The following is a 12,592-nucleotide window of genomic DNA, read 5'->3' on the forward strand; positions in this document are numbered from 1 at the left end:
TGTGTCATAGCTTATTTCCTTATCAGGTATTCCCTTACAAATGTAGTCGGTATTTATATATGCTGCTGCACAGCACATTTGTTTCATTAACAGGTTTATTCTTACATCAGGCAGCTGTTTAGGTTGACTTTACCAAGCCAGCTTATCTAAATATTTCACATGAAAGCCCAAGGAAGTGCAAGTCAACAATGCCTGTTATTTTTATTCTTATTATTTCTGTTTCTTTTGGAGTTTGGTATCGCAGTGAAGTGCATCATATTACTGCACAGAATAACATGAAACCTGGGAAACCTCAGCCTCCCAGTTCTCCTAGCCTTTGAAGGACTGCCTGAGAGCTGAAGTTCAGAGGCTTTGTGGCAGGGCTTGCCCATCATTAGGGAGCACACTGACATGAAAGCACAAAATCTGTCAGTCCTTTGTCTTCTCTACCGCTTTAGAATACAAGTCATGTATTTGGTTCATGACATTTTACAGTTCATAACTGCACTCCAGAAATTACAAAAAGCAGAGTTAGCTTTGTGTGGAAAAGTGTTACAGTTATCTTACAGTCTTAACATACTTTGCACATGGGCAAAGAATGACAAAAGAATATTCCTTTCTGGAAATCACAGCCAGTACAGACTGTGACACAGCGCAGAACCGGGGTTAATTGACCCAGCAGGATACATTCGTACCTTTATTTACTGTGACATGCGAATAAATGGTAGAGTTTCACAAAGGCAAGTACTGAAATTAGACAAGAGGGAGAGGGAGAAATAAAAGGGCCCTACAAAGTATGAAGGTTTTTTTGATTATTCAAAGTGCTTTAAGAGCTATTTTAGTACCAGAAAGTTCCCAGCCATAGATTTATCACTCTGGGGAGGCTGAAGGGATGCTCAGAGAACTGTGCAAAACCATTGGCAGCCTTATTGCTCCAGAAGTGCAGGTGCAAAATGCAGTTTAGAAGAAAATTCTCTCTACCTCCCCCTGACATGTTTCAACATCAGCCCTAATGCAGAGGGGAGTCCTGCGTGGCTTCGAGCAATCCTGCGTGCAACATATGGAGGAGCAGCAGAAGCGGAGCCCCTCCGAGCCTCCGCTACCAGCCTAATCATTATAATAGTTTCAGTTCTTTCAGGGGATCCATTATGCCGAGATCTGAGTAGTTTGTATATAACTCTGTAATTACCTATGCATCCACTTCCCAGTCCAGCCCTACATCCCCTCAACGGCTGCTGTAAGACAGATGGCCCTTTAGAGCTGAGATAGCGAATTAAAAATGTGTCCAGCAAAAGCACTGATTCAGCATCTACTAAAATAATTTTGTAAATTTATCTCACTTTCACTGGTTGGTTCCAGGAGGCAAAGAAGTTAAAACCTTTAAAAATGTTTTTAAACTGAATACCACAGTTTGCTGGGTTTTTTTAAATCACATCTTTCTTTTCTGCTTTCTTTCACAGAAATTAAAGCCACTTAAAAACCTCTGTACAAAATTATTCTTCTCTTTTTTTTTTTTTTCCATATTCACGTGTCTGGCTTTACTCAAAACATTTATTATTATTTGCTGGTTTTTCAAACTGCCATCAAGCCAAAAAATCAGTTGTTTGTGCCATTCTGCTTGGTAGGGGAGCTCTCTCCCAGCTGGCTTGCAGACCCTGCGGGGGCTGAGCAGCCTTGCCCACCCAGCTACCAGGCACTGCAATACATCTGCTCCACCGCAGCCAGGACTTTCTGCAGATGGGAAGGAAGGGATCTCAGAAGGAGATTTTTCGGAGTCCAGCAGAAATAAATTAGTCTACAAGACTAGGCAGGTGTCAAACTGCGGGTGAGGTAGAGCTCAAGGCTAGAAGTTCAGTGACTAAGGGTAGTGGCTCGAAACACAGGGTAGGAACGCACAGCTGAGGCATGTTATAATAAGCAGAGTTGTTACTGAGCTAAAGGTCCCTGTTCTCCCGGGGCCGACCCTCGGTTGGAGATGATAGGTGTACTGCTGAGTGCTTCACAGAGACGATTGTGCATTTTTATTCACTCTTTCCGCACCTGCACAGTAGTATGAAGCTGAAGAGTTCATGAGTCCTACGGGCCCTTCCCCATCCCAGCATCCGTGCTCCAGATTTTCTGTTGCTGAGCTACTATTTGCCTCCACTATCCTTGTGTCATCCTGCTTTTCTGTCCCACTTTCATTCTGTTCTGCCCATTAGGTGACATTTTCACAGCAGTAGCAAAATAGGTAAAGTAGAAAGATAAATGAGATTTCTTCCAAGTGGTAAATACGTGCCCTTCAGAAAGCAATTTGTCTTCTTCCCACAAAAAAAAAAAAAAAAAAAGAAAAGGAAAAAAAAAGAAAGACAAAAAAAGGTATATTTCAACAGGCAAATACTTCCATTTTTGCTTTACCTCTGATATTTTCATTCAAGTTTTTAAAAGACTCATTAAAAAGGCATGAGTGAACTTCATGGCTGTTTGATAAACAAAACCTACTAGCAGAGAAAACGCAGTTGGCCAGACATTAAGCTAAGGTTTGGTTCCTCTGTTTTCAGGAACTGGCTTCTCATCAGAGAAGCACTGTTTACACGTAACTTCCACCAGCCAGCTGTACCTGTGTAGTCTGCTCTTCCTCTTCGTTGCAGCCTCCTGCGTTGAGCACTTTGGGCCAAACCCATTTCTGGTGCGGATCCTCTGCAGCTGCTGAAAAGATCGATTTGTTCTATCACATATAAAACCAGGGTGTATTTTAACTGGTCTTATTTAGGGTATAGCTTATTGTACTATAGACTTAGGCAGCTTTCTGCCTGAATACAGAGGGGAGCAGGCTCCTCCATTGCAAATCCTATTTAATTCAAGCTCTGGGCTGAAGGGCTGACATAGCACAGAATAATTTTAAAATGCTCTTATCAGGCCATAAAAATTAACTGTCCATAGGAGTGTTCCCCCCTTTCATGATATGCTTAACTAAGAAAACACATCCTGTGTTTATTTTTAAAAGCCACACCGCTTAAAAATCAATAGCTTTGCTCTTTACATAGCTGGAGATAGGGCAACTTTTCAAGAGCCCAGGTGGGGCTACACAAACCAGGCACCATTCTTTGGTCAAGAAAACCCTGGGAATGTAATCCCCACGGCTGGAGTTTGAGCAGGCTTTGTGGAGAGAAGGGCAGAGCTGGAGTGCAACCAGTCTCACTGGTTTGCTTTAGCACCGGGGGGCAAGTTGTCTCAGTAGTCACTAGCCTGCACCATCACTTCTGCTGTCCCCCTTCCTCCTCCGAAGGAGGGGACAAGAGCGCATCTTCCAAACCACAGCCTCGGAAGCATTTCATCTATATGTGTGCATTTCCTCAGAGCTATGAGGGACGTACCAAGCAAAAAGCAAAATGATCTTTGCCTGTGTCGTCTTTGCCTCTCGTTTTTCACCATACATTTGCAGTACCCTCACCACACCGTCTAACTGCAGCTACTTGACATTTTTCTAGAAGGTAGCAGAAACTCATATTTTAAAAAAGCAGTGACTTGCTTGGTGACCCAGTAGTAAATTAAAATCATCATACACAATGCGTATGAAATAGAAAATCGAATTTTGGTGCAACAAAACTGACAGTTCCATTTAACAGAGAATAAATGAATGCAGACTCCTGTGGATGACTGACTGATTTAAAGAGACTGTGCCGATTTTCCAAGATGAGAAAGATGATCACAAGAAAATACATATAGTTCTACACAACACAGGTTATACGCCTATTCCAATTGCCAGTGAAATTAGGTTTAAAAAGTATTAAATCATAGACACTGGCAGTTTTTCCCCATTTTGTTGCTATTTTTAATAGAAAAACCCAAAGCCTGAACTTTCAAGAATATCTGAGTGTAACAAATTCCAGTGATCTCAGTGAAACTTTCTCTGAACACAGTGATTGCACAGTCAGATCTATCTACCCCATCAAGGTGTGCTGTCTGAGACAGGAGAGGTTTAATCCTGCATATTATATCATCCCCTCGCCGGCTTCCTACCCAATTAACGTAGGTATGCTGCCAAACAGGAAGAAGCAGAGGTTATTTCTGAGTGCTTACGTATGTGTAATATTGTAGCTAAATTCAAAAGACCAAAATGTATTATAAATCAAGCCCTGCTGCCTGTACCCTGTGATTCCAACAGGACAGCAGCTGGCAAAAAAATGCTACAGAAGAACTTTTTAGGCAAAAATTAGTGTTTTCCACCCAAAGCCCGGTTATTCACATGTGAAGCAGTCTGATAGAGAAGCTTTGGCTTACTTGTTTCCCATTTGTGCATTAGTTGCTCAGTACACTTGGGCGAAAAAAAAGTCCTACAATTATGTCCTTCTCTCAGAAAAGAGTGGTTCTGCAAGTATTGCTATAGAGTTTCCTTTTTCTATAGTTTCTAACACAAACTGGGGAAGGTTACATTCAAACTGCACTAAATAGTTGTCTTCATTCCAGATCAGAGGATTAAGCTCAGGTTTAAAATTAAATGTAAATTACAAATGAGTATTCAGAAAACGTTAATTAAAAGTATTACGTTCCTGACTCATTTATTGCTCAGCAAGGGTTCCTAAGTATCTTAGCTGGAGAAAGGGGCCATTCACATTCCTCCTTTTTTGACCAAGTCATTGTACATGTCTTAGGTTATCCATTTGCAAGTTAATGTAGTGCCGAAGCGAAGGTTCTCATTTTAAAGAAGTAATATTTCACAGCAAGATATGCTCCTGCAAGATGTAAAACAATCTTTTTCTAAAGCACTGGGAGTTAATCAGCCTTTCTCTTCATGGCTACAGGGAGGGTTCGAATGGCATAAGATGCTGATTACTTAGATCCCAGAGTCTATAGAAATCCCAATACGATTACATTTTCCTCCCTTTGTTATCAGAGTTTATTGTGTCTTGGTGTTCAGGTTTTAAGTAGTTTCCAAGTAAAAAAATAAATTAAGAAGAAGGTATTTTCTGAGTCTTCTGAATAACGATCGTGTTACATCAGAGCGCCACATGAATGCGTTAAGGTGGAGCTTGCAAATGAATAGCAGAAGGATCGTTCCCTATCACTGCATGTGCACTGGATGCGTTTCATACAACACAGCGCGCCCATTTCAGGGGAGCGTTGCATCGCCCTCGCTTTTAAACCAAACTCCTTCAAAGGCTCGCACTAAAAATGTCACGCAGAGCTAATGTGTACCAGTGGCAATGCTTCTCCCGGCCCACTCGCAGCATTTCTCTTTCACATTTGATCTTTATAGTTTCCATACTGGAGCGATTTGGTTTGCTGAATTCTGGAAATGTCTCAAGTTGAAATGCTAGTGTATTAACCTGCTGTACTGAGTCTCTTTTGTTTCTCTTTACCAGAGTGCTGCTTGCCAATTTTTACAACTACAGCAGATTTTACTATTCAAACAGAACCAGATGGAACACCAGTTCAAAGAACATGTCAGAATTAAATATTTCTTTTTTAATTAGTTGCTTCTGATTTATGCAAAAAAAAATTAACATAAGAGTGGGAGAATGTGCCATGAATCCAGATGCAACACAGCCCACACAAGCATTATCTTTGCTCTGTCAGAGACACAGAGGCCTTTTCTTTCATTTTTTCTTGTCTTTTCTTTTTTTTTCTTTTTGTTTCTGGATTTCATTTTTCCTACCCTTTCTGCGTCTTTCCTTCTTGAACCAGCCGCACAATGACGACTGAAGTTCTCTTATGTTTGTCAGTCATACTTTTTGATCATTATCTTAAATTTTCTCTTGTAGAAACTGGCTGATCTGCCTCTAAAAAAAATTACTGTACTCAATACTACAATCCTAGCCTTGGTATCTCAGTGTGACGGCATCCTTTGAGTCTATTCTTTGTTTTCAGTTGAGGGAATCTTTACACTTACGTTTTTTCTGCTGCAGAAAAAGATTTGGGCAGAAGGTGAAGATTGTGAGGAATATTTCAACTGCTAAAGAAAGTTCATTTCCTTTTTGCTGCCAAGCATTCCTATTCCTTTGGCACGAATGTTTGCTCGTCTTCTCTTTCATGCTTCCCCATTTTTGCCAAGTCACATAAGCATCGGTTCAGCAAAGCACATGGACTAAGGACAGTCGTTAGGCACAGACTAGAAGTTGAGCATGTGATTAGCTGCTTTCTCTCCGGGGGCTTTCAGGATGTTGCTGTCAAGGTCAATGAGAAAGACTGAGAATCATAGACTTCAGTGACTCAGGAGAGATCTTACTAACAGCGATATTTTCTCCTCACTTTCTTCACGGAGCTGGCACAAATATCACAGAGAATTTTGCACAAAGATCTGAAATGGTTTACAGGCTTAACTATTTTGACTTAAACCCGGGATGAATATTTACTCCCTGTCATTAATCCAGGAGTTGTGCTTTTGCAATGACTACTCATTTCAAGGGCGCAGACTTCTGGATGTAATTTTCAAGCCAAATTAATGAAACTATTTTCAGAATTTCTACTACAGCCTGTGCCATTTTTACTTAGCATGACAGTCTTCTTTACTTAAAGCTCAATAAATAAAGGAATTAAGTGACAGTTATATATACATCATGGGAGAGCATGATTGGTCAAATCAGCAGCAATACCTAATAAAAAAGATTAACTCTTGCTTAATTAAATATTTGACAGGAGAACAGTGAAGCGTCACAACAGTTAATCTGACCCAGAGCACTGTATGCTATCTAGGGAAGTGACACAGTTCTCTAAAAATATTTACTTTGGTACACTGTGTCAAGTGATGGATTATACAGCTTTTCAAGCCACAAGAGATGCCCACAACAAAAAGCTTCCTGTTGTTAATCAAACTCCAGCACTTTGTCCTTTATTTTCTCAGGCTGTTGAACAGACCTACAGTAGGAGTGTTAAAAGCTGGTAAAACTGCTCCCTTGCTACAGCTCCCTCAATGACTGTATTTTATTTAGCAAGGCAGATTTTCATTCTGAAAATAAGGTCTTCCATCCTATGACATGGTTATGTATGACGACAGGAAGCAGCAATATTCATTTCAAGTCGTGCATCTTGTATGTTGTTCCTTATCCAGCGGTTTGCTAAGCTTTCCTACATGATATATTGTGCAGAGCTAAATGTTATTCTTTTTCCCTCTCCTCAACTGGTGTCTAATAAAATGCATATGCCACCCCTTGCATATCTATGTCTTAAAAATGTGTCACCCACCCACATTTTTTTGGAGACAGTAAGACAGCAATAAAAATGTTTTTCCTGGATGCTAAAAGATATTGCAGAATAAATAGAGAGGAAGTAATTCATATGTAGAAACAGCTAGCGTCTTGCAATATGCATTCACAGGAAAGAAATTGATTTTAGAAGTAGGAACAACTGGGGCTTTTTTTACATGAACATTTCTCTCCTGGAAAAAAATACACGCTTGAGATGTTCCTCGTTTCTTGTAAGTTAGGGGCCAATTCCTATAGGCAAGTCCGCTCCCACTCTTGTAGTTACCAATAAAGGCGGTCACATTGCAACACGGGCAATTATCAAAGGCTGTGGTTTTGGATAAGGCCCTAAGGCATCATTTTCCAGAAGAGATATGCTTTTTAATCTGAATGAAAGTGAGAAAAATTGGGAAAAAAAAGAACTAGCAACATACTGCAGTTAGTCAAAGCTGAAACTCTGGTCATGGAAATGAAATGTCAAGATTTCAGGTTTGGAGACAGCTGCCTGTCTCGGATCACAGCCATACAGCATGCAATAACTTAGAAAATCACTTGCATCCTCTAAAATAAATACCAGATGTTTGTTTATCATATGTGCAGAAAGTTAAACGTCAAATAATTACAGGGAAATGCATTTGATGTTCGTCTTCAAAAGTACCGTATTTCATCACCACTTCTCTCCACAGTTCATTTTAACGTGAAACACAAGTTCTTGAAACAAAAAGGCACAAGATGCCCAAAACAAAAAGCTAGTTGTTAAATATTTGTATTACTATCACAGATGGAGGAGACTAGATCTGAGAAAAATGGGTTACCTCTGGTTACATTAACACTTGGAGACCTCTCTGGAGAGGACATACTAAGCTGACTGGAAATTACACAGACAGTTGGACTCTATAAACATAAGCCTCCAAAAAGCATGCGAACTCTGATCTGTTTGGTGACACAGCTGTACCAGAGCTGCTGTCCTTCACAACGGTTCCTCTGGACAGCATCGTACGGAAGAGCTGGGTCTTAGCACAGCTGCATCTTGGTACCTTCAGGCTCCAGTTGTTAATAGCACTTGATGTGGTTAAACGTCAACTCTGAGCAGTCCCTGTGACATTTAGAATGTGTATTTTATGCACAATTTTGCATTTTACAGAAGGTAAACTTTCAAAAGACATTGGAAAGCAAACAAAATACGTCACAAAGTGATTAATGAAGGTGAGCTTAACAGCCCCTTAAGATGTGTCATGCAGTTTCCAAGGTAGTCTTCTACATAATTTATTTCTATCACCTTACTTAGAGAAGAAGATTGGTACATTTACAGCTTGATTTACAAAGATACTTAGGCACCACAGAGGGGTGCTCAGTGTTGCAATTCCGTTTGTGCACACCTGGAGAGGAGCGTTTCCTCTCCAGAGGCCGCTGCAGAGACGTGTCAAAGGGAGGAAAATGCCTTAAGCTCTGCCTCTCTCCTGGACCTCTGCACTGACGCAGAGTTAGTACTAAAAACTCCAACTGTTCCACTTCTCTGCTGTTTAGCCCCACCTTCCTTGTTTGCACTGCTCCTTTCTCACAAAACACTGATGGAGAAAGGTTATTCTTTTTTCCTGTATCAGCTTGTGAGCAAACACCTCCCAGCATGCGGCAGGTCGGGGGTTACAGCTTGTTTTTGCGAGGGGTTTAAAGCTGTGGCACGCAGCTGAACACTCGACCCATCAGCTTCTAGGGCTCCAGGAGAGGACTGCTGTTGACATAGTTCCAGTTTTCAAGAAGCAAGTAAAGATTTGCTGATCCAGAGAGGGCACATCTATGTGAAGAGATGTTCTCCCTAACAAGAAGAGATACCTCCTGTACCGTATTACGTAGTTACTGGAGCCAGGGGCACTAATGAGGTTGCCTCTTCCCTACCTACAGGCAATAAATTAGAGGTCTTCGCAGAGCCTCTCCCAGTGAGCTGCTAACTTCTGGCAGGAGAATTTCTGCCTGCCTTTTGAATTCTGCCGGGTTTTAGGCATGAAGACAGATGTCTATATCATTTGTGTATCCCACTGGGCAGTGGGATAGATGCTGTAGGATATTCAGTGCCTCAGGAGTTAAGGGGGTGTACTGAATACCAACCAGCATTTGGGACCAAGCAAAATTTGGGGGCCTGAAGTTCTTTGATGGGACAAGCCTGAGTCGCCTGAACGGTCAGTGACTGGTAGCTGCAATTGTTAGCTCAGGCATCAACTAATCAAACCTTCTCCTAAGGCCCCGATATTAAATTTTAACTTGGCTTCAAATGCCTAGAACTCTTGTAATAGGCCATTGCTTGACTTTATTCACAATGAAGTACTTACTGTATATTAAAAAGCCCCTACTAGAATCATTTCAAATCAGTTGGAACGGTGCAGGCTTGGGACCCTAATCATTTCAAAACTGAAGAGCTGTTTCAGATTGTAAGAGAAGCAGATCATTTAAATAACTTAGCTCTGCACTCCCTCAGACTTCCAGATTTTCAAGTGCACTTCAGCCTGGAAGTGAATGTGGTATTGGACATAACTCCGTGCAGCACACTTTACAATCAGCGGAGTACAGTTTGGAGAGCATTTGAAGTTAGGCTGAGATTGCTCAGCGCAATGATGCCCAGATTCCCCCATTAACTTTCAGATTGCAACAATCTAACATCTGAGACTCTCCAGTTACTTTAAATCACTTGATTGTTTTTGTAAGGCGGTGCTGGGATTTTTTTTTTTTTAAGACTGGATTTTTTTTATCAGGACAAAACAAAATGTTACAGTATTTCACCCCTAAAGACAAGGGCTGAAATGTTACATATGGACTTTACCAGCCTTAAAAACTGGGGCAGGGGCTTTGCCCTGAAAGCTCGTTCTATCTGTCACGCACAAGGCCGCTATTCTTGTGTTGGAAGACTTCAAAATGCCTTGCCTATGACATGGGCATTGAGAGAGCAGCCAGCCTGTCCTCAATAGCACTTCCTTCAGCCTTTTGAGAGAGAATGCAGAGTATGTTGATTTAACCGCTCCAGCGCCTTTGGATATATGACATACATCCAGGAAAAAGGATGCCTGTGGGACACAGGGGACATATATTCTGCATCCTGTGTACTTTGGAAATAATGAAAAAGCCTGAGACATTCATGGGACATTCACTTGAGAAGGGTTAATTCAACCTATTATTATCCTACTAAAGTCTGGACAACTGAAGTTTAGGGGAATAAATTACTCTGATTAATATATTGTGAATAATGTCGTTTTATATTCAAATTAAATGGTTTGCTCTAGGAAACAAATAGAAGGTTCTAGCCGCAGAGAAAAAGGGTGATGAAATTGATTTCAATTGGTTTGTTGTTATGGCTAAAGAAAGGCTGGGAGGAAATGGCAGGTGTTTCAAAGCTGTGGTCACCAACCTGGCTGTGAGAAAGCTTTGTGCCGATTTCAGCCATTTGGCAGCTGGGCTTGTGCACCGGGACGAAGGTTTCTTTTGCCAGTAGAACTGACTTGAGTAGCCGCAGTCCTGCACCCTACATCATCCTCCCAACCATGCCGATACTTCTTCTGTGATGCCACATGATGAACTAGATGAGGAAGCAGATCTGGATGACAAATAAATAGCTGGGGGAGAGGAAGGTTAACACAAATCACTTGTCCATTTGGTTGCAATATAACTTCATGAGAGAGGGAGAAAGGGAGAGAATGAGTGTAGAAGAGAGAAGGCCTCTAACGTGCATTTATGTGCACACCATAGCATTCATTTCCCCAGCAAGTTCAAAATGACATTATTTTCTAATGATTAAAGTTTACTATGTTTGGCAGTTGGAACAGAATTATTGCACTTGTGATAATGCTTCTTTCTGTTTTCTTCAAATACGTCATACGGTACAAGCAACTCATTTACCTTTTTCCCAACAAAATCACACAGTGATTCATAATTATCTTGTGAATAACTAATACACCACGGGATTCTATTCTCCCCTTCTGTTTGCAAGTGGTGAGCTCCTGGGTTTTTGCAGAATTCTTGTCATCATTCCCTAAGTGCGCAACTTTGATACTGTACTATTAAATTTCATGCCGTTTCTAACACTGCAGTCCTCAGGGTCATTCAGTTCTCACCGCGTGACTCTCCTCTGTATTGACAATGCCTTGCAGCTTTGTGTCCTCAGCGAATTTCATTAGAATCTACGCAAGGTAGTTCATGAAAGTATTAAGTAACATTGTTCACCAGACTGCTCCATGAGGACAGTAACTTCTCTGCAGTCTGGTGGTTCCCACTCCCACTGATGGGGTCTCTGGTTCCTCCCCCGTAGAGGAAAGATAATTCTCTGGCATGTAAATAGCCCTTCTGGCTAATTAGGCACATGTTCCCATCTCCTGCGATGACACTGTTTACAGAAGAGGAGATTATTGCTATGTTATTATCAACAATATGTTGCAATTTCCTTTATATAAAATCCTTCTTATCTTTGTAAAACATGGCGGGGTGGAGGGGGTGTCACCTCTGCATTACTGTTATGCTCTGAACTGATTGTCCTCACGTCCCAATTCCTTCCTTACCACAGGTAGATTTAGGCCTTCTCCGCTTTGTTTCTGGAATTGGGACTCAAGGAGCCATCTCAAAAGAAACAAAGAAAGAATATTACCTGAAAACATACCGCGTTGATGTCAGCTCCAATGGAGAGGACTGGATTACACTGAAAGAAGGAAACAAGCCTGTTGTAAGTCTTTTCTCTTTTACCTCTCTTCGGCCATGAAATAGGCTGTTGAACTGTCTAGTTACTCTCAGTTGTTAAAAAAAAAAAAAAAAAGAGAGGAAATAAGGTATCACAGGTTTAATCAGTATAATCAAGGCTTAAAATATCCCAAATCCAAAAGATAGGTATTGTCTCAGTGGTAATGGGCCACAGAAATTGTTTATCCAAAGCCTAGAGTAGCTGAAAAGGGTGCAAGGTGCTGCCCCACCTGTTGTACCCACAGTGTTTGAGTGGTTTGGGTCTTTTCCCTGAAGTGTGTTGCTGTTTCCCAGTTTGCTGGAGATCTTCTATGTGACCTCAAGAAAAACTTATGGGGAACCTTTTAAAAAATACGTAGGTCCCATATCAGCAGTGAAGCTCTGGATATGCAGTGTGTCAGCGCCTCAGCTCCTTGTGCATAGCCGTGCTGTCTGGCAGGAGTGCTGGCAAGTCACTAGTAGTTTGTTAGACTTCCAACCATCTCAGTGACAGGGTACATGCAGACAGATAATTAGGCACATCTTTCCATCCTTATAGATTTTTATCACCTTTCCATTTATCGCAAGATTTCCTCTCTGTGACCTCCCAATGAAACAGCTTTAGACACTCATAAGAAAAAACCTTCATTATCCGCTACCATGAGCATAAAGCTCGTTACTGAGAAGTCAATTCTGCTCCAGCTCTCACATGAATAGTCCCAGTGAGGCTGTGCCTCCCTTCCCACCTCACTCAG

General features: G+C 41.3%; 1 protein-coding gene across 2 annotated transcripts in view; it reads left to right on the forward strand.

Moving 5' to 3' along the window:
* The window catches only part of NRP1 (neuropilin 1), a 114,834-nt gene that overhangs the window by 68,347 nt on the left and 33,895 nt on the right, over positions 1-12,592 (forward strand). For both annotated transcript variants that reach the window (XM_063324491.1, XM_063324492.1), the window contains exon 8: positions 11,689-11,844. In XM_063324491.1, coding sequence (XP_063180561.1) covers positions 11,689-11,844 — 156 coding nt within the window. The remainder of the gene's footprint in view (positions 1-11,688; positions 11,845-12,592) is intronic.

The sequence above is a fragment of the Chroicocephalus ridibundus genome, chromosome 2 (genome assembly GCF_963924245.1).
Source record: "Chroicocephalus ridibundus chromosome 2, bChrRid1.1, whole genome shotgun sequence".
In the NCBI taxonomy this organism is placed as follows: domain Eukaryota; kingdom Metazoa; phylum Chordata; class Aves; order Charadriiformes; family Laridae; genus Chroicocephalus; species Chroicocephalus ridibundus.